We start from the raw sequence: 22,108 nt of genomic DNA, 5'->3' as shown, positions 1-22,108 counted from the left end.
TCCTCGTGGCCCCGGACTGGCCCAGAAGAGCCTGGTACCCAGAGCTTCACTAACTTCTCAGCGACACTCCCTGGCGTCTCCCCGACCGCCCGGATCTTCTGTCGCAAGGTCCAATATTCCACCAGAATACAACACAGCTGCATTTGACGGCGTGGCGCTTGAATCCTTGATTCTAGCCAAGTTGCGTCTTTCTTCCAGGGTAGTTCATACCATGCTTAATGCTCGCAAGCCTTCCTCCGCCAGCATTTATCACAGGACCTGGAAGACCTATCTGTCCTGGTGTGACCGTCATAATCGGTCGCCCCTTACCCTTTCAATCCCTAATGTTCTTGCCTTTTTGCAAGACGGTATGGACTCTGGTCTTGCTCTCAATACCCTTAAAGGACAAGTTTCTGCCTTGTCAATTTTTTTCCTGAAGCAGCTGGCTTCTCGCCCTCAGGTCCGTACCTTTTTTCAAGGGGTGGCGCATTTGGTCCCCCCTTATCGTCACCCCTTAGATCCCTGGGATCTGAATTTGGTTCTCGGAGCTCTTCAGCTTCCTCCTTTCGAACCTCTGAGAGAAATCTCTCCTCAACGGCTGTCTTGGAAAGTTGCCTTTTTAGTCACTATTACCTCTATCAGGCGAGTGTCCGAACTGGCAGCTCTGTCCTGTCGCTCACCTTACCTGATATTCCATCATGATAAGGTGGTCCTTCGGCCTTCCCCCACCTTCCTTCCGAAGGTCGTATCCTCTTTCCACGTGAACGAGGACATTGTGTTGCCGTCATTCTGCCCGGCCCCGGTCCACTCCTTTTGAGAAAGCCCTTCACACTCTCAATCTTGTCAGGGCTCTGCGGATCTACATCTCCAGAACAGCGCCGTTGCGCAAGTCCGATGCCCTTTTCATTCTCTCTGAAGGACACAAAAAGGGCGACCGGGCTTCCAAATCCACGATTTCTCGATGGATCAGGACTGCCATCTGTGAAACTTACAAAGCACGAGGTGTCGTTCCCCCTCAATCTGTGCAGGCCAACTCTACGCGAGCAGTGGGTGCTTTCTGGGCTATCCGCCATCGGGCTTCGGCGGCCCAACTTTGCAAGGCCGCTACCTGGTCCAGTTTGCACACGTTTATAAAATTCTACAGAGTGCATACGCATGCCTCCGCGAATGCTGCTCTTGGAAGACAAGTCCTTCAGGCGGCAGTGGCCCATTTATAAGTGGCCACTGATCGTTTTTTTTGACAGTGTTTTGATATGTGTTCACTGCAGTTGCAGTTGTTAGTCAGCTCTTAATCTGATGTTATACACTGTTAATAGTTCAGTTCCCACCCAGGGACTGCTTTGGGACGTCCCACTGTCTGTGTCCCTCAATGAAAAGGCGAGAAAGGAAATGACATTTTTGTGTACTCACCGTAAAATGTCTTTCTTGGAGCCTTTCATTGGGGGACACAGCTCCCACCCTTGTGGTTTTGGTTGTCCTTCTCCTACTGCTTTTACAACAAACTGAGCTAGTTCCCACCTAGCTGGGGTTATATGCTGTGGGAGAAGGAGCTAACTCTTTTTTCAAACCTAGTGTCAAGCCTCCCCTGGAGACAACATATAACCCACTGTCTGTGTCCCCCAATGAAAGGCTCCAAGAAAGACATTTTACGGTGAGTACACAAAAATGTCCTTTTTGTTATTCTTATCAAATACCTCCAATTAGAATTATAGAATAGTTCTCCTAATTCGCTATATCTCTTACCTCATGTGGAGTTCATCACAGTATTTAGGTATCCAAGATTTCGACCACTAGCAACTAACTGTCACTATATGAGTGGTCGTAACCATGGATATCTAAGCTACTGTAATGCCCTGCAGATGAGGTAAGAGACACCCTGCACATGAGGTAAGTGACCTAGCTAATCAGAAGAACTATACTACATTTCTAATTGGAGGTATTTGCTGCTGCTGCTATTTATTATTATTATTATTATTATTATAATTAATAATAATAAGAAGAAAATAATATGAACATATACCCTGCTGTAACTAAATAAAAGCATAATGCATATAAATAAACATGGGTACTTAGTAAACACTATTTTTATCAAAAAAGTGTAAAGCCATCACAGTACGATAAGGTGTACCCAAATAGGGACGGTACCTAACACTCTAGTATTAAAACCTCACCATATGTCAAAACAGACCTCAATCTGAATAAGGGGAGAGAGTGTCTGGGTCCTGACTGGACACAAAGCTATGGAAAGCACTAGATGACATGTAATGCTCAAATCACTAAGAGGGGGGCCGCACGCTATATGTACTGAGTACAAGAGACTACAAAAAAGTGAGCCAGAGTATGAGTTGGTGTACATGTAACTTGTTAGCCCATACTCACACTGGCCATAAGTCATAAAAAAACAAAAAAGAAAAACTATATGAACATATACCATGCTGCATTATGCTTTTATTTAGTTACAGCAGGGTTTATGTTCATAATATTTTTTTCCTTGTTTTTTTTTTATGTCTTATGGTCAGTGTGAATATGAGCTTATAAGTTATATGTACACCAACTCATACTCCCTTTTTGTTGTTTTGTTTTTTGTTGTTACTGTTGTTACACCTACTACATATTGGGATAGGATCTTTGAGGTGGGAATACTCCTCTAAATGTATAGTTTAAATATATTTATACTAGCTGTAGCACCTAGATTTAGATAGGTCTCACTTTTTTGTACATGACAATGAAAGTCGATGCATGTCAATTCTCAGGACCTGGTTCTGTGTCCATGACAGTTATCTGTGGCCAATAGACGGTCCTGAAGCTTTCCTCTCTATTAGCAAGCCTCTGCCACTGCATCACATAGGGCCCTAGTTCGCAAAAATGAGGAGTCTGGGAAGCCATCAGGTAATGGTTGTCAGGATTAGTTCAAACACTAATAATTTAGATAGTTCACTCCCTTTCAACATAAAGAAATAAAAACAAAGTTTTACTTTATTTTTTAGCCTTCTTAGGTAATTTGAATCTTTGATTGCTTATACAGTAGTATATACTACAAAACCTGAATATTGCTGTATTCTGGTGAGATTGTGGTTCCTGCAGTGAAGTCCAGCCTGTGGCTGAGCGTCACAGGAGGAGCACACTGGCGGGTACAGGGGCCCACAGTAGGCCTCAGGCTGCCATGCTAACTCATCACATCTATACAATCGCGTCATGCAGGCAGATGGGAGCTGGTTTGTGCAATGACGTAATTTAAGTGCTGCCATCAGACATTGAGAGTAGCATTTAAATGGTTAAACTGCCGCAATCTGATCTCCGTTACACGCAGGGGCTGGCTTTGTGTAACAGCCACTATCTGCCTGGTATGAGCAGTCTCAGAACCGGCTGCATATGTTCCTTTATATACACAAGTCACTAATGAGTTACTCACTTAGCTACAGTTAGGTCCAGAAATATTTGGACAGTGACACAATTTTCGCGAGTTGGGCTCTGCATGCCATCACATTGGATTTGAAATGAAACCTCTACAACAGAATTCAAGTGCAGATTGTAACGTTTAATTTGAAGGTTTGAACAAAAATATCTGATAGAAATTGTAGGAATTGTACACATTTCTTTACAAACACTCCACATTTTAGGAGGTCAAAAGTAATTGGACAAATAAACCAAACCCAAACAAAATATTTTTATTTTCAATATTTTGTTGCGATACCTTTTGGAGGCAATCACTGCCTTAAGTCTGGAACCCATGGACATCACCAAACGCTGGGATTCCTCCTTCTTAATGCTTTGCCAGGCCTTTACAGCCGCAGCCTTCAGGTCTTGCTTGTTTGTGGGTCTTTCCGTCTTAAGTCTGGATTTGAGCAAGTGAAATGCATGCTCAATTGGGTTAAGATCTGGTGATTGACTTGGCCATTGCAGAATGTTCCACTTTTTTGCACTCATGAACTCCTGGGTAGCTTTGGCTGTATGCTTGGGGTCATTGTCCATCTGTACTATGAAGCGCCGTCCGATCAACTTTGCGGCATTTGGCTGAATATGGGCTGAAAGTATATCCCGGTACACTTCAGAATTCATCCGGCTACTCTTGTCTGCTGTTATGTCATCAATAAACACAAGTGACCCAGTGCCATTGAAAGCCATGCATGCCCATGCCATCACGTTGCCTCCACCATGTTTTACAGAGGATGTGGTGTGCCTTGGATCATGTGCCGTTCCCTTTCTTCTCCAAACTTTTTTCTTCCCATCATTCTGGTACAGGTTGATCTTTGTCTCATCTGTCCATAGAATACTTTTCCAGAACTGAGCTGGCTTCATGAGGTGTTTTTCAGCAAATTTAACTCTGGCCTGTCTATTTTTGGAATTGATGAATGGTTTGCATCTAGATGTGAACCCTTTGTATTTACTTTCATGGAGTCTTCTCTTTACTGTTGACTTAGAGACAGATACACCTACTTCACTGAGAGTGTTCTGGACTTCAGTTGATGTTGTGAACGGGTTCTTCTTCACCAAAGAAAGTATGTGGCGATCATCCACCAGTGTTGTCATCCGTGGACGCCCAGGCCTTTTTGAGTTCCCAAGCTCACCAGTCAATTCCTTGTTTCTCAGAATGTACCCGACTGTTGATTTTGCTACTCCAAGCATGTCTGCTATCTCTCTGATGGATTTTTTCTTTTTTTTCAGCCTCAGGATGTTCTGCTTCACCTCAATTGAGAGTTCCTTCGACCGCATGTTGTCTGGTCATAGCAACAGCTTCCAAATGCAAAACCACACACCTGTAATCAACCCCAGACCTTTTAACTACTTCATTGATTACAGGTTAACGAGGGAGATGCATTCAGAGTTAATTACAGCCCTTAGAGTCCCTTGTCCAATTACTTTTGGTCCCTTGAAAAAGAGGAGGCTATGCATTACAGAGCTATGATTCCTAAACCCTTTCTCCGATTTGGATGTGAAAACTCTCATATTGCAGCTGGGAGTGTGCACTTTCAGCCCATATTATATATATAATTGTATTTCTGAACATGTTTTTATAAACAGCTAAAATAACAAAACTTGTGTCACTGTCCAAATATTTCTGGACCTAACTGTATATTCACACAGGGCGTTTTTGCAGCGTTGTTTCCTGGCCAAAACCTGATCTTTTGGCAGGATGTCTCTTGGGAGTCATCTGCGGTTTTTGTGGCGTTTTTACAGCAGTTGTTTGCACTTCTGAGGTGTCCGAACCAAGTCCAGACCAGCGAGGGTTCAAAAGTACCCGAGTGCTGGGCTGGGCCAGGATTGACCTTCATTCGGTATTTGGGTAGTTAAAAAACAAAACAAAAAAAAGAGGTATGAAAGCACATTATACTTTCAAGTCTCCGGCAGCGCTGTACCTGCTCTGTTGATGCTAGAGTGTATGGGCTCCTTCCAGGCATTACATCATTTTACAGGCCCCTATCACATGGGGGTGCAGTGGGTGCGAAACATGATTATAGTGGAAGGGAGAAAACATCGCCAATCTTACTAACCAAGCTGGACACGCCCACTAACCTGGAAGGAGCACATATATTGTAGGCTCAACCATACCTGCTCCTGCGGCCCCTCCTACTTCCAGGGCCGCTCATTAGCCTCATGTATATTCACTGCTTCCCCCCCCCACCGGCGTCTGTGATTGGTTGCAGGCAGACAGTGCCCCCAGCCTGTGTGACAGTGTCTGACTGCAACCAATCACAGACCCGGTCTGCGTGTCTATCGCACAGTAAAAATATAAATAAATTGACATAGGGCCCCCCATATTATGATTCTCAGCTCAGATAAAGCCCACGGCTACAGGCTGCAGCACCCAGCTATGTGCTTATTTTGGCTGTGTATCAGTTAAGAGGGACCCCATGATTTTTTTTAATTATTTAAATAAGTAAGAAAAAAACAGTATGTGGTCCCCCCCAAATTTGATAGCGAGTCAAAATAAAGCCCACAGCTGGGGGCTAGTATTCTCCGCTGTGGAGACCCAGCCTAAAAATAGCAGCCTGCAGATGTGACAATCCCAGCACTTCATCCAGCTCTTCCCAATTTCCTTGGTGCGGTGGCAATTGGGGTAATGTCAGGGGTTAATTACAGCTTACAGATGTGACTAAGCCCTATATTGGTAATGGCAGGCAGGCAGGCGTCTGAGACACCCCCATCACCAATCTGTAATAACTGAAAATAAATAAACAGCGAAAAAATCCTTTATTTTAAATAAAACACAAAAAACACCCTCTGTCACCACTTTATCAACCCCAAAACACCCCTGCAGGTCCAATGTAATACACACGAGGTCCCACGAAAATTCATCACTGCTACAGCTGAATATCACAGTGAGCGCTATAGAACACGACTGCTCGCTGTTAGCTAAAGGCAGAGAATGAGTGAGCCGCAGCTGTCATGTCACTCACAGGTGATTCCCGGTCACAGCTGTAGATACTTGTGACCATAAATAGCCTGAGTGACGTCACAGCTGAACGCGCTGCTCATTCATTCTCTGTACAATAGAACCGCAGACTAGGTCTGTGATTGGTTGCAGTCAGACGCACCCCATCACAGATGCCGTTGGACGGGAAAAGCAGTGAATATGCAGTGAAGGTACTGAGAGGCCTGGGAAGTAAAGGAGGAGCTGTGCGAGCATACAGCCATGCCAGTGATTCGGTAAATATAGCGCGCCTGCTCCAGTCCCCCTGTCCTTTCCACCACCATTTTTAAGTGCCGGACAGATACCCTGGGTCAATTCCGGTCCGGAACTGGGTTTTTTATTAACCCGGTTATACCCCCCGATCCAGTGAATCTGGGAGTCCACCCATGGCAAATCGCTGAAAATATTTGACATGTTCATTCTGTTGATCACGCAGCAAAAACTGAGATGGTTCACAAACCCAGGAAAATCCTGGAGGTGATGTGTGTGTGTGTGGGTGCATGAGATTTCAGACATCTCATAGACTTTGCTGGGACTGTAAAATGGAGCGTTTTATTTGCATGGATCTGCATAAAACCAAGGCAACTCCGTAGCTAGAAAATACTGCAAAAAACGCTGCAAAAATGCCCAGTGTGAACATAGCCTTAGAATGTTTTATACTAAAATATCTTCATTCTTTCCTTACAGACAAGGTGGCTCGTCTGCCACGGAAATTTCCATCAGATAAAATCTTTGAAGCAATATCATCCATGTTCCCTGATAAGGGAACTACTGAAGAACTAAAAGAGAAGTAAGGCTTGCTATTATATTTCATAGATCAGATAATGAAAAGACTTTGAGGAAATATAGATTTTCATTCAAGGTTGATTTTATTCTGATATTGCCTTTAAATAACATGGGTGCAGGTGAAGATTCAGCACGGACAGTGTCTAATGCTCACGGCCTCTGTGGTGCCAATTCCACAATATCCGATCATTATAGGGAACCTGTCAGCTAATACATGCTGCCAAACTGTGGACGGCATGTGTCCGCCTGTAGACGTACTATCACAGCTGGGTAAGTTTTAACTCTGAAATCCTGCGGCATTGCAGAGGAATACACAGAATACACACACTTTAATAGCTGCCGAGGACCGAGCCACACTATTGACTGGTTGTAAATGCGGGTTGCTGGCGGCTTTTCCCGACTGCTGTTGGGCCTTGACTTCAGTCACTGTCAGTGGGCGAAAAGCAGCCGTCGGAGACCTGCCTGCATGTCTAGTCAATAGCACGGCTTGGTAGTATGTCTTTCTATGATACCACAGCTTTTCAGAGTTAAATCATACCCGGCTGTGATTCTCCAGTCAGTGGCTGATACATGCGGCCCACGGTATAGGCAGCATATAATAGCTGACAGGTTCCCTTTAAAAACAGCCTTTCTTCAGCGCTCTATTGGGAGACCCAGACGATTGGGGTATAGCTACTGCCCTCTGGAGGCCACACAAAGCACTACATTAAAAGTGCAAGGCCCCTCCCCCTCTGGCTATACCCCCCCGTGGTATCACGGGTACTCCAGTTTTAGCTTTGTGTGCGAAGGAGGTCAGACATTCCACGCATAGCTCCACAGATTTTAGTCAGCAGTAGCTGCTGACTATTTCGGATGGAAGAAAAGAGGACACATATAGTGTCCCCAGCATGCTCCCTTCTCACCCCTGGATGGTGTTGTAAGGTTGAGGTACCTATTGCTGGTACAGGGCTGGAGCCTGACATGCTGTTTTCCTTCCACATCCCCTTGGGGGCTCTGTGGAAGTGGGATCCTGCCGGCCTCTCAGCTCTGACGCCGGGCTCCATCCACAGACCCATTAGAACCTGATGGATACGGAGCAGGAGTACCATCAGGGACCGGGCCCTGCATCATACAGGTACTCTGTGTCCCCGGCAGGCACAGACACACTCCGGGCTGGCTGGGTGTTGTAGTGCGCCGGGGACCGTACACTGAGCTGGTGTTCCTACAGTTATCTGGGGGACTTTGTGTTCTGGGAACGCAGCGCCGACCCTCACTGGACCGGGCGGCGCTGCTGTGACTTGTGGTGCGCCGGGGATACGCCGACCGCGCTTTTACGGCGGCGGCGTTTATAACTCTAGTCCCCGGCTTTTGGGCCTAGGACGCCGGCAGCTCCGATCGTTCCCGCCCCCACCCTGTCAATCAGGGTAGGGGAGAGACGCTGTTTCACGGCAGCGACGAGGGCTGGAGCCTGATTTACATGCTCCAGCCCTCACACTAGGCACAGAGGGAAGCAGGCTTCCCGCTCTTAGCCAGGAACGCCCAGGGCCCGCCCCCCTTCTTCTCTCAGGACGCCGGCAGCCATTACATGCAGTCTGGCTGGAGGAAGGACGCAAGGCTCTGGGAGACCTAGACTGAGGGGCTTTGGAAGACCACACACCCGCTCTTAAGCGGGCGGTAAGCGGCTTTTCAGCTGGCCCCTCTAGTGCCTTACTGTGTATTAGTGTACTGTGTCACTGGACATAGATATTTATTGATTTCTTGCACTGTGAGGTCGCTTCCTGGCTGAATACCCCAGATCGCTCTGAGGAGGCAGCAACATGTCATCCACAAGACGCAAAGCTGCCAAGGCCAGGGCTGTGTGCACTGCGTGTGCTGCATGTGGGGCTGCTCTACCAGCAGGCTCCAAGGACCCCCATTGTGTGCAATGCTCAGATCCGGTGCTGCTTCGCCAGCCGGAGTCAGGAGAGGTAGTGACCCAGGCTGAGACGCCTGTAAGTCCTGCCCCGGTGTCAGGGACAGACTTTGCAGTTTTTGCGGTTAATATGTCTGTGACTATGGCAAAAATCCTGGAAACTTTGCAATCCATGCCTGGGGCTCAGTCTATGGACACGGCGAGGTCTATGTCCTCTAATCCTCCGCAGTTGGATTTAATCCAGACTGCAAGGGGGTCCCCGGCTTCTCAGGATGAGTATAATGACTCAGATGATTGCCCCAGCCACCCCAAGCGGGCTCGCTGGGAAAGACCCTCAACGTCATCACACTGCTCAGGGTCTCAGCGCAATCAGTCTCCCTGTGATGTGTCTGAAGAGAGTGATCAGGAGTCTAATCCTGGAACCCCTCTCAATCTGGATACCCCGGATGGGGACGCCATGGTAAACGATCTTATCTCAGCCATCAATAGGCTGTTGGATATTTCTCCCCCAGCCCCTTCAGCAGAAGAGGCAGCTGCAGAGCAGGAGAAATTTTGTTTCCTCTATCCCAAGCGTAAATTGAGTGCTTTCTTGGATCACTCTGACTTCAGAGAATCAATCCAGAAACACGACGCTCATCCAGAAAAGCGTTTCTCTAAACGTTCTAAGGATACACGTTATCCTTTCCCCCCTGATGTGGTCAAGCGCTGGACCCAGTGTCCAAAGGTGGACCCCCCGATTTCCAAGCTTGCAGCTAGATCCATAGTTGCAGTGGAGGATGGCGCTTCACTTAAGGATGCCAATGACAGACAGATGGACCTTTGGTTAAAATCTGTCTATGAAGCTATCGGCGCGTCGTTTGCTCCAGCATTCGCAGCCGTATGGGCACTCCAAGCTATTTCAGCTGGTTTAGCAAAAGTGGATGCTATCTTACATCCAGCGGTGCCGCAAGTGGCGTCCCTTACCTCGCAGATGTCCGCGTTTGCGTCTTACGCTATCAATGCGGTCCTAGAATCTACCAGCCGCACCTCAATGGCGTCCGCCAATTCGGTAGTTTTGCGCAGAGCATTGTGGTTAAAGGACTGGAAAGCAGATGCTGGTTCCAAAAAATGTTTAACCAGCTTGCCTTTATCTAGAGATAGACTGTTTGGCGAGCCATTGGCTGACATCATTAAGCAGTCCAAGGGTAAAGACTCCTCTTTACCCCAGCCCAGATCAAGCAAACCTCAGCAGAGAAAGTGGCAGCAGAAGTTTCAGTCCTTTCGAGGTTCGGGCAAAACACAATTCTCCTCGTCCAAAGGGACTCAGAGGACGCAAAGAAACTCAGATTCCTGGCGGGCTCATTCACGCCCCAAGAAAGCAAATGGAGGAACCGCTTCCAAAGCGGCCACCTCATGACTTCCAGTCCCCTCCCTCCGCATCGCCGGTCGGGGGCAGGCTCTCCCGCTTTTACGACACTTGGATGTCACAGGTCAAAGACCGGTGGGTGACAGACATTTTGTCGCGCGGGTACAGAATCGAGTTCAGTTCTCGTCCTCCAGCTCGGTTCTTCAGAACCTCCCCACATCCAGACCGTGTAGATGTCCTGCGGCAGGCGGTGGACTCCCTAAGAGCGGAAGGAGTAGTGGTTCCTGTACCGTCTCAGGAACAAGGGAGAGGGTTTTACTCCAATCTCTTTGTGGTGCCAAAAAAGGACGGCTCGTTCCGTCCTGTTCTGGACCTAAAACTGCTCAACAAACATGTGCACGCCAGACGGTTCCGGATGGAAACCCTCCGTTCTGTCATTGCCTCAATGTCTCAAGGAGACTTCCTTGCCTCAATAGACATCAAAGATGCTTATCTCCACGTGCCAATTGCTACAGAACATCAACGTTTTCTACGTTTTGTGATAGGAGACGACCATCTTCAGTTCGCAGCTCTGCCATTCGGTCTGGCGACAGCCCCCCGGGTCTTCACCAAGGTCATGGCGGCGGTGGTAGCAGTCTTGCACTCTCAGGGACACTCGGTGATCCCTTACCTAGACGATCTACTTGTCAAGGCACCCTCTCAAGAGGCATGCCAACTCAGTCTACAGGCTACGCTGGAGACTCTCCAGACTTTTGGATGGATCATCAACTTTCCAAAGTCAAATCTGTCACCGACACAGTCACTAACGTATCTTGGCATGGAGTTCCATACTCGAGCAGCGAGAGTGAAGCTTCCGCTAAACAAGCAGCGGTCCCTACAGACAGGGGTGCAATCTCTCCTTCAGGGCCAGTCGCACCCCTTACGGCGCCTCATGCACTTCCTAGGGAAGATGGTGGCAGCCATGGAAGCAGTTCCCTTTGCGCAGTTTCATCTGCGTCCACTTCAATGGGACATTCTCCGCCAATGGGACGGGAAGACGACTTCCCTAGACAGGAAAGTCTCTCTTTCCCAGACGGCCAAGGACTCTCTACAATGGTGGCTCCTTCCCACCTCATTGTCTCAGGGAAGATCCTTCCTGCCCCCATCCTGGGCAGTGGTCACGACAGATGCGAGTCTGTCGGGGTGGGGAGCAGTGTTTCTACACCACAGGGCTCAGGGGACGTGGACTCCGCAAGAGTCCACCCTTCAGATCAATGTTCTGGAAATCAGGGCAGTGTATCTTGCCCTACTAGCCTTTCAACAGTGGCTGGAAGGAAAGCAGATCCGAATCCAGTCGGACAACTCCACAGCGGTGGCATACATCAACCACCAAGGAGGGACGCGCAGCCGGCAAGCCTTTCAGGAAGTCCGGCGCATTCTGAATTGGGTGGAGGACACAGCATCCACCATCTCCGCGGTTCACATCCCAGGCGTAGAAAACTGGGAAGCAGACTTCCTCAGTCGCCAGGGTATGGACGCAGGGGAATGGTCCCTTCACCCGGACGTGTTTCAGGAAATCTGTCGCCGCTGGGGGGTGCCGGACGTCGACCTAATGGCGTCTCGGCACAACAACAAGGTCCCGGCATTCATGGCGCGGTCGCGCGATCAAAGAGCTCTGGCGGCAGACGCCTTGGTGCAAGATTGGTCGCAGTTCCGGCTCCCATATGTATTCCCGCCTCTGGCACTCTTGCCCAGAGTACTACGCAAGATCAGATCCGATTGCAGCCGCATCATACTCGTCGCCCCAGACTGGCCGAGGAGATCGTGGTATCCGGATCTGTGGCATCTCACGGTCGGCCGACCGTGGTCACTTCCAGACCGTCCAGACTTACTGTCCCAAGGGCCGTTTTTCCATCAGAATTCTGCGGCCCTGAACCTGACTGTGTGGCCATTGAGTCCTGGATCCTATCGTCAACAGGCTTATCCCAGGGAGTGGTAGCCACAATGAGACAAGCTAGGAAGTCAACTTCTGCTAAGATCTACCACAGAACGTGGAAGATTTTCTTAACCTGGTGCTCTGCTCAGGGAGTGTCTCCCTGGCCATTTGCATTGCCCACTTTTCTGTCTTTCCTGCAATCAGGGTTGGAAAAGGGCTTGTCGCTCAGCTCCCTTAAAGGGCAAGTCTCGGCACTATCCGTGTTTTTTCAGAAGCGTCTAGCACGTCTTCCTAAGGTGCGCACGTTCCTGCAGGGGGTCTGTCATATTGTGCCCCCGTACAAGCGGCCGTTGGATCCATGGGATCTGAACAGAGTACTAGTGGCTCTCCAGAAACCGCCTTTCGAGCCTCTCAAAGAAGTTTCTTTTTCTCGCCTGTCACAGAAAGTGGCGTTTCTTGTTGCGATCACATCGCTTCGGCGAGTGTCTGAGCTGGCAGCTCTGTCATCCAAGGCTCCCTTCTTGGTGTTCCACCAGGACAAGGTAGTGCTGCGCCCCATTCCGGAGTTTCTCCCTAAGGTCGTATCCTCGTTTCATCTTAATCAGGATATATCCTTGCCTTCCTTTTATCCTCATCCGGTTCACCGGTATGAAAAGGACTTGCGTTTGCTAGATCTGGTGAGAGCACTCAGGATCTACATTTCCCGCACGGCGCCCATGCGCCGTTCCGATGCACTTTTTGTCCTTGTCGCTGGTCCGCGCAAGGGGTTGCAGGCTTCTAAAGCCACCTTGGCTCGATGGATCAAAGAACCAATTATAGAGGCCTACCGTTCTGCTGGGCTTCCGGTTCCTTCAGGGCTAAAAGCCCACTCAACCAGAGCCGTGGGTGCGTCCTGGGCATTACGGCACCAGGCTTCGGCTCAACAGGTGTGCCAGGCAGCTACCTGGTCGAGTCTGCACACTTTCACCAAACATTATCAGGTGCATACCTATGCTTCGGCGGACGCCAGCCTAGGTAGAAGAGCCCTGCAGGTGGCAGTGGCTTCCCCATAGGGGAGGGCTGTCTTGCAGCTCTAACATGAGGTATTTCTTTACCCACCCAGGGACAGCTTTTGGACGTCCCAATCGTCTGGGTCTCCCAATAGAGCGCTGAAGAAGAAGGGAATTTTGTTACTTACCGTAAATTCCTTTTCTTCTAGCTCTTATTGGGAGACCCAGCACCCGCCCTGTTGTCCTTCGGGATTGTTTTTGCTGTTTGCGGGTACACATGTTGTTCATGTTGAACGGTTTTTCAGTTCTCCGATGTTACTCGGAGTTAATTTGTTTAAACCAGTTGTTGGCTTCCTCCTTCTTGCTTTGGCACTAAAACTGGAGTACCCGTGATACCACGGGGGGGTATAGCCAGAGGGGGAGGGGCCTTGCACTTTTAATGTAGTGCTTTGTGTGGCCTCCAGAGGGCAGTAGCTATACCCCAATCGTCTGGGTCTCCCAATAAGAGCTAGAAGAAAAGGAATTTACGGTAAGTAACAAAATTCCCTTCTTGTTTTCTGTGAACACGTTGAACTGTAATGTGTGTTCCTGAGATGTTGTGATTTTTAATTACGACATTGAATTTGCCATTGTCTTTCCTAACAGATACAAGGAATTAACAGAACAACAGTTGCCAGGAGCGCTACCTCCAGAATGCACGCCAAATATTGATGGACCAAATGCAAAATCTGTACAAAGAGAGCAGAGCCTACATTCATTCCACACTTTGTTTTGTAGGCGCTGTTTCAAGTACGACTGTTTTTTACATCGTAAGTGCATACTTTTACTTTAGGTTTATTGAACCTGCAGATGTCCTTTCTCTTATAAGCTAAAGATGATCTTCAGTGCCAGAGAGGAGAAGTGGGGTTTAATGCCACGCTGTCGCCAAGGAGGAAAAAAAAATTGTTGATTTGATAAAATGGTTTTATTCCATAGGTCATCGCGTTTCAGGGCTCAAGTCCCCTTCTTCAGGACCAAAAAAGAAAAATCAACAATACAGTTGTATTGTTGTGTTTGTTTTTTTTTTATTATTATTGTCTTTTTTGGTCCTGAAGAAGGGGACTTGAGCCCTGAAATGCGTTGACCTATGGAATAAAACATTTTATCATGAAATCAACAATTTTTTTTTCCTCCTTCTTGGCGACAGCACGGCATTAACCCCCACTTCTCCTCACCAGCACTGAAGATTCCTCCACGTGGGGGCTGCGGCATCTGCCATTGTCTTTATTCTTTCTTGGTGGTTGTGACCCTCACAACCTTATAAGGTGAGTGTAAACTTTACACACCGCTATTTTAATATCTGGTAACACCCTATTTGCGCTCTTTGTCCTCAGCTTTTATAAGCTAAAGATGTCAGTTGTCTGGATGCGTTTGACTGTGATTTATCAGTATTAGGTCAGGGGGGGTCTTACACTTGGTACCCACACAAATCATTGCAGCCAGATGTACAGAGCCAAAGATTCTGCTGCTTGTAATAAAACAAGGACAGTATTCAATGGATCAACACACAAGTAAGATAACAAGTGGTTTCTCCACTTTTAAGGTACCGTCACACTAAGCAACTTACCAGCGATCCCAACAACGATAGGGATCGCTGGTAAGTTGCTAGGAGGTTGCTGGTGAGATGTCACACTGCGACGCTCCAGCGATCCCACCAGCAACCTGACCTGGCAGGGATCGCTGGAGCGTCGCTACACAAGTTGCTGGTGAGCTCACCAGCAACCAGTGACAAGCCCCCAGCGCCGCGTGGAAGATGCTGCGCTTGGTAACTAAGGTAAATATCGGGTAACCAACCCGATATTTACCTTGGTTACCAGCGCACGGAGCTACACGTGCAGAGAGCAGGGAGCAGCGCACACTGAGCGCTGGCTCCCTGCTCTCCTAGTTACAGCACACATCGGGTTAATTACCCGATGTGTACTGCAGCTAAATGTGCAGAGAGCAGGGAGCAGCGCACAATGCTTAGCGCTGGCTCCTTGCTCTCCTAGTTACAGCACACATCGGGTTAATTAACCCGATGTGTGCTGCAGCTAAATGTGCACAGAGCAGGGAGCAGTGCACAATGCTTAGCGCTGGCTCCTTGCTCTCCTAGTTACAGCACACATCGGGTTAATTAACCCGATGTGTGCTGCAGCTAAATGTGCACAGAGCAGGGAGCAGCGCACAATGCTTAGCGCTGGCTCCTTGCTCTCCTAGTTACAGCACACATCGGGTTAATTAACCCGATGTGTGCTGCAGCTACATGTGCACAGAGCAGGAGCCGGCACTGACAGTGAGAGCCGGAGGAGGCTGATAACAAAGGTAAATATCGGGTAACCAAGGACAGGGCGTCTTGGTTACCCGATGTTTACATTGGTTACCAGCCTCCGCAGAAGCCGGCTCCTGCTGCCTGCACATTTAGTTGTTGCTGTCTCGCTGTCACACACAGCGATCTGTGCTTCACAGCGGGACAGCAACAACTAAAAAATGGCCCAGGACATTCAGCAACAACCAACGACCTCACAGCAGGGGCCAGGTTGTTGCTGGATGTCACACACAGCAACATCGCTAGCAACGTCACAAAAGTTGTTCGTTAGCAGCGATGTTGCTAGCGATGTTGCTTAGTGTGACGGGGCCTTTAGACTGAAATTTGAAAGACAGCTACAGAATTATTCACCCCTTCATGACAAGTGTCTGGTATTTAGCTCTTATAATGCGGTCATAACAGGTGATCAGACTATTCCATTATCATGAAACTATCCTTTAAATAAACGTGTGCCGCCTTCATCCTGGCCATGACCACAGCAAATCTCCGATTCCTCCTCAGTTGTCGGCAGCCTACTAGAGTACTGTGCAAACCTCTTGTGCCTTTATAATAATTGCATTAATCCTTCAGGTTTACAATTTTCTATTTCTTGGTTACTTAAACTTCATCTTGTGTTTGTGTTTTAGCTTTTCATGCCACTCCAAATACATACAAAAGAAAAAACAATGAGGGTGCAAATGATGGAAAACCTTGTGGACCCAATTGTTACCAATTATTGGTAAGCTGATTTTGAGGTTTTCTTACATTGTCGTTTTCTAAAGCCATTCACTAAACTCCTAAATGTCTAGAAAAGGATAGATTGCCATTTACTGAACATTGCTATTAAGCTTACATTAAAAAGCATGCTTATCTAATATAGGAAGGAGCAAGAGAATTTGCTGCCGCTTTGACAGCAGAGCGGATAAAGACCCCACCTAAGCGTCCAGGTGGTCGCCGAAGAGGTAGACTTCCCAACAGCACCAGCAGACCTAGCACACCAACAGTTAATGTTTCAGAATCAAAGGACACAGATAGTGACCGGGAAGGCGGGACTGAGACCAGTGGGGAGAGCAATGATAAAGAAGAAGATGAAAAGAAAGATGACACCTCCAGCTCCTCTGGTAATTGATTTGGTCATTAAGATGCTTTTGGTTCGGATTGGAGGTGCTCTGTGTAGTCTGGTATTAGATGGTATTTTTTCTTTTTATTTAAAGAAGCGAACTCTCGTTGCCAAACACCAGTCAAACTAAAGCCAAATATTGAGGACCCTGAGAACGTGGAATGGAGTGGAGCTGAAGCCTCTTTGTTTAGAGTTCTGATTGGCACCTATTACGACAACTTCTGTGCAATTGCAAGGTTGATTGGTACAAAGACATGTCGCCAGGTAATTCTGCTTGTGGAGAGAGCTTTAAATATTTTTTAGGACCGCAGTAGAATGGCAGAAGAAAGCTAATGGTGCATCTGCTTATCCTCAGTTCTGTTTATGTAGTACTGTTAAAGGGGTTGTTAAAGGGAACCTGTCAACAGATTTCTCCCTATGCAACTAAAACTACCACCTTCTGCAGCTCCTGGGCTGCATTCTATGAAGGTGTGCCTTGTATCTGGCCCGCTTTTCAGACCGCAAAAACAACTTTATAAATATTACCTTTTCGTATGTAAATTTTTTTAGTAGGGCCTAAAGGGCGCCCTCTCTTTCTCCTTTGTTTCTCCCTCCTGCTGCTGTACGCCGTCCCCTGTGTTGATTTGAATTGATGACGACTGTCCCGTCATCCTCCACGTTGTGCCGAAGTCTGGCCTACGATAACTTTCTTCAGCGCTCTATTGGGAGACCCAGACGATTGGGGTATAGCTACTGCCCTCTGGAGGCCACACAAAGCACTACACTAAAAGTGCAAGGCCCCTCCCTCTCTGGCTATACCCCCCCGTGGTATCACGGGTACTCCAGTTTTAGCTTTGTGTGCGAAGGAGGTCAGACATTCCATGCATAGCTCCACAGATTTTAGTCAGCAGTAGCTGCTGACTAGTTCGGATGGAAGAAAAGAGGACACATATAGTGTCCCCAGCATGCTCCCTTCTCACCCCTGGATGGTGTTGTAAGGTTGAGGTACCTATTGCTGGTACAGGGCTGGAGCCCCACATGCTGTTTTTCCTTCCACATCCCCTTGGGGGTTCTGTGGAAGTGGGATCCTGCCGGCCTCAAAGCTCTGTCGCCGGGCTCCATCCACAGACCCATCAGAACCTGATGGATACGGAGCAGGAGTACCATCAGGGACCGGGCCCTGCATCATACAGGTACTCTGTGTCCCCGGCAGGCACAGACACACTCCGGGCTGGCTGGGTGTTGTAGTGCGCCGGGGACCGTACACTGAGCTGGTGTTCCTACAGTCATCTGGGGGACTTTGTGTTCTGGGAACGCAGCGCCGACCCTCACTGGACCGGGCGGCGCTGCTGTGACTTGTGGTGCGCCGGGGATACGCCGACCGCGCTTTTACGGCGGCGGCGTTTATAACTCTAGTCCCCGGCTTTTGGGCCTAGGACGCCGGCAGCTCCGATCGTTCCCGCCCCCACCCTGTCAATCAGGGTAGGGGAGAGACGCTGTTTCACGGCAGCGAGGAGGGCTGGAGCCTGATTTACATGCTCCAGCCCTCACACTAGGCACAGAGGGAGCAGGCTTCCCGCTCTTGGTCAGGAACGCCCAGGGCCCGCCCCCCTTCTTCCCTCAGGACGCCGGCAGCCATTACATGCATGGCTGGCTGGAAGAAGGACGCAAGGCTCTGGGAGACCTAGACTGAGGGGCTTTGGAAGACCACACACCCGCTCTTTAGCGGGCGGTAAGCGGCTTTTCAGCTGGCCCCTCTAGTGCCTCAGTGTATGTTAGTGTATTGTGTCACTGGACATAGAGATTTATTGATTTCTTGCACTGTAAGGTCGCTTCCTGGCTGAATACCCCAGATCGCTCTGAGGAAGCAGCAGCATGTCATCCACAAGACGCAAAGCTGCCAAGGCTAGGGCTGTGTGCACTGTGTGTGCTGCTTGTGGGACTGCTCTACCAGCAGGTTCCAAAGACCCCCATTGTGTGCAATGCTCAGATCCGGTGCTGCTTCGCCAGCCGGAGTCAGGAGAGATAGTGACCCAGGCTGAGACGCCTGTAAGTCCTGCCCCGGTGTCAGGGTCAGACTTTGCAGTTTTTGCGTGCCGCAAGTGGCGTCCCTTACCTCGCAGATGTCCGCGTTTGCGTCTTACGCTATCAATGCGGTCCTAGAATCTACCAGCCGCACCTCAATGGCGTCTGCCAATTCGGTAGTTTTGCGCAGGGCACTGTGGTTAAAGGACTGGAAAGCAGATGCTGGTTCCAAAAAATGTTTAACCAGCTTGCCTTTGTCTAGAGAAAGACTGTTTGGCGAGCCATTGGCTGACATCATTAAACAGTCCAAGGGTAAAGACTCCTCTTTACCCCAGCCCAGATCAAGCAAACCTCAGCAGAGAAAGTGGTTGTACACGCCAGACGGTTCCGGATGGAAACCCTCCGTTCTGTCATTGCCTCAATGTCTCAAGGAGACTTCCTTGCCTCAATAGACATCAAGGATGCTTATCTCCACGTGCCAATTGCTACAGAACATCAACGTTTTCTACGTTTTGTGATAGGAGACGACCATTTTCAGTTCGTAGCTCTGCCATTTGGTCTGGCGACAGCCCCACGGGTCTTCACCAAGGTCATGGCGGCGGTGGTAGCAGTCTTGCACTCTCAGGGACACTCGGTGATCCCTTACCTAGACGATCTACTTGTCAAGGCACCCTCTCAAGAGGCATGCCAACTCAGTCTACAGGCTACGCTGGAGACTCTCCAGACTTTTGGATGGATCATCAACTTTCCAAAGTCAAATCTGTCACCGACACAGTCACTAACGTATCTTGGCATGGAGTTTCATACTCGAGCAGCGAGAGTGAAGCTTCCGCTAAACAAGCAGCGGTCCCTACAGACAGGGGTGCAATCGCTCCTTCAGGGCCAGTCGCACCCCTTACGGCGCCTCATGCACTTCCTAGGGAAGATGGTGGCAGCCATGGAAGCAGTTCCCTTTGCGCAGTTTCATCTGCGTCCACTTCAATGGGACATTCTCCGCCAATGGGACGGGAAGACGACTTCCCTAGACAGGAAAGTCTCTCTTTCCCAGACGGCCAAGGACTCTCTGCAATGGTGGCTCCTTCCCACCTCATTGTCTCAGGGAAGATCCTTCCTGCCCCCATCCTGGGCAGTAGTCACGACAGATGCGAGTCTGTCGGGGTGGGGAGCAGTGTTTCTACACCACAGGGCTCAGGGGACGTGGACTCAGCAGGAGTCCACCCTTCAGATCAATGTTCTGGAAATCAGGGCAGTGTATCTTGCCCTACTGGCCTTCCAACAGTGGCTGGAAGGAAAGCAGATCCGAATCCAATCGGACAACTCCACAGCGGTGGCATACATCAACCACCAAGGAGGGACGCGCAGCCGGCAAGCCTTTCAGGAAGTCCGGCGCATTCTGAATTGGGTGGAGGACACAGCATCCACCATATCCGCGGTTCACATCCCGGGCGTAGAAAACTGGGAAGCAGACTTCCTCAGTCGCCAGGGCATGGACGCAGGGGAATGGTCCCTTCACCCGGACGTGTTTCAGGAAATCTGTCGCCGATGGGGAGTGCCGGACGTCGACCTAATGGCGTCTCGGCACAACAACAAGGTCCCGGCATTCATGGCGCGGTCGCGAGATCAAAGAGCGCTGGCGGCAGACGCCTTGGTGCAAGATTGGTCGCACTTCCGCCTCCCATATGTATTCCCGCCTCTGGCACTCTTGCCCAGAGTACTACGCAAGATCAGATCCGATTGCAGCCGCATCATACTCGTCGCCCCAGACTGGCCGAGGAGATCGTGGTATCCGGATCTGTGGCATCTCACGGTCGGCCGACCGTGGTCGCTTCCAGACCGTCCAGACCTGCTGTCTCAAGGGCCGTTTTTCCATCAGAATTCTGCGGCCCTGAACCTGACTGTGTGGCCATTGAGTCCTGGATCCTATCGTCAACAGGATTATCCCAGGGAGTGGTAGCCACAATGAGACAAGCTAGGAAGTCAACTTCTGCTAAGATCTACCACAGAACGTGGAAGATTTTCTTAACCTGGTGCTCTGCTCAGGGAGTGTCTCCCTGGCCATTTGCATTGCCCATTTTTCTATCTTTCCTGCAATCAGGGTTGGAAAAGGGCTTGTCGCTCGGCTCCCTTAAAGGGCAAGTCTCGGCACTATCCGTGTTTTTTCAGAAGCGTCTAGCACGTCTTCCTAAGGTGCGCACGTTCCTGCAGGGGGTCTGTCATATTGTGCCCCCGTACAAGCGGCCGTTGGATCCATGGGATCTGAACAGGGTACTAGTGGCTCTCCAGAAGCCGCCCTTCGAGCCTCTCAAAGAAGTTTCTTTTTCTCGCCTGTCACAGAAAGTGGCGTTTCTTGTTGCGATCACATCGCTTCGGCGAGTGTCTGAGCTGGCTGCTCTGTCATCCAAGGCTCCCTTCTTGGTGTTCCACCAGGACAAGGTTGTGCTGCGCCCCATTCCGGAGTTTCTCCCTAAGGTCGTATCCTCGTTTCATCTTAATCAGGATATATCATTGCCTTCCTTTTATCCTCATCCGGTTCACCGGTATGAAAGGGACTTGCGTTTGCTAGATCTGGTGAGAGCACTCAGGATCTACATTTCCCGCACGGCGCCCATGCGCCGTTCCGATGCACTTTTTGTCCTTGTCGCCGGTCCGCGCAAGGGGTTGCAGGCTTCTAAAGCCACCTTGGCTCGATGGATCAAAGAACCAATTATAGAGGCCTACCGTTCTGCTGGGCTTCCGGTTCCTTCAGGGCTAAAAGCCCACTCAACCAGAGCCGTAGGTGCGTCCTGGGCATTACGGCACCAGGCTTCGGCTCAACAGGTGTGTCAGGCGGCTACCTGGTCGAGTCTGCACACGTTCACCAAGCATTATCAGGTGCATACCTATGCTTCGGCGGATGCCAGCTTAGGTAGAAGAGTCCTGCAGGCGGCAGTGACATCCCCGTAGGGGGGGGCTGTTTTGCAGCTCTAACATGAGGTATTTCTTTACCCACCCAGGGACAGCTTTTGGACGTCCCAATCGTCTGGGTCTCCCAATAGAGCGCTGAAGAAGAAGGGAATTTTGTTACTTACCGTAAATTCCTTTTCTTCTAGCTCTTATTGGGAGACCCAGCACCCGCCCTGTTGTCCTTCGGGATTGTTTTTTGCTGTTTGCGGGTACACATGTTGTTCATGTTGAACGGTTTTTCAGTTCTCCGATGTTACTCGGAGTTAATTTGTTTAAACCAGTTGTTGGCTTCCTCCTTCTTGCTTTGGCACTAAAACTGGAGTACCCGTGATACCACGGGGGGGTATAGCCAGAGAGGGAGGGGCCTTGCACTTTTAGTGTAGTGCTTTGTGTGGCCTCCA

At 49.4% G+C, this 22,108-nt stretch overlaps 1 protein-coding gene across 4 annotated transcripts in view; it reads left to right on the top strand.

Annotated features, from left to right (window-relative positions):
- The window catches only part of EZH2 (enhancer of zeste 2 polycomb repressive complex 2 subunit), a 152,916-nt gene that overhangs the window by 71,067 nt on the left and 59,741 nt on the right, over positions 1-22,108 (top strand). For all 4 annotated transcript variants that reach the window (XM_075315162.1, XM_075315160.1, XM_075315161.1 and 1 more), the window contains exons 7-11: positions 7,079-7,181; positions 13,963-14,126; positions 16,288-16,379; positions 16,521-16,761; positions 16,855-17,024. In XM_075315162.1, the coding sequence (XP_075171277.1) occupies positions 7,079-7,181; positions 13,963-14,126; positions 16,288-16,379; positions 16,521-16,761; positions 16,855-17,024 (770 nt within the window). The remainder of the gene's footprint in view (positions 1-7,078; positions 7,182-13,962; positions 14,127-16,287; positions 16,380-16,520; positions 16,762-16,854; positions 17,025-22,108) is intronic.

This window comes from Anomaloglossus baeobatrachus, chromosome 6, assembly GCF_048569485.1.
Source record: "Anomaloglossus baeobatrachus isolate aAnoBae1 chromosome 6, aAnoBae1.hap1, whole genome shotgun sequence".
Taxonomy (NCBI): Eukaryota; Metazoa; Chordata; class Amphibia; order Anura; family Aromobatidae; genus Anomaloglossus; species Anomaloglossus baeobatrachus.
The sequence above is the reverse complement of the archived record's forward strand: the minus strand, read 5'-3'. Positions and strand labels throughout refer to the sequence as shown.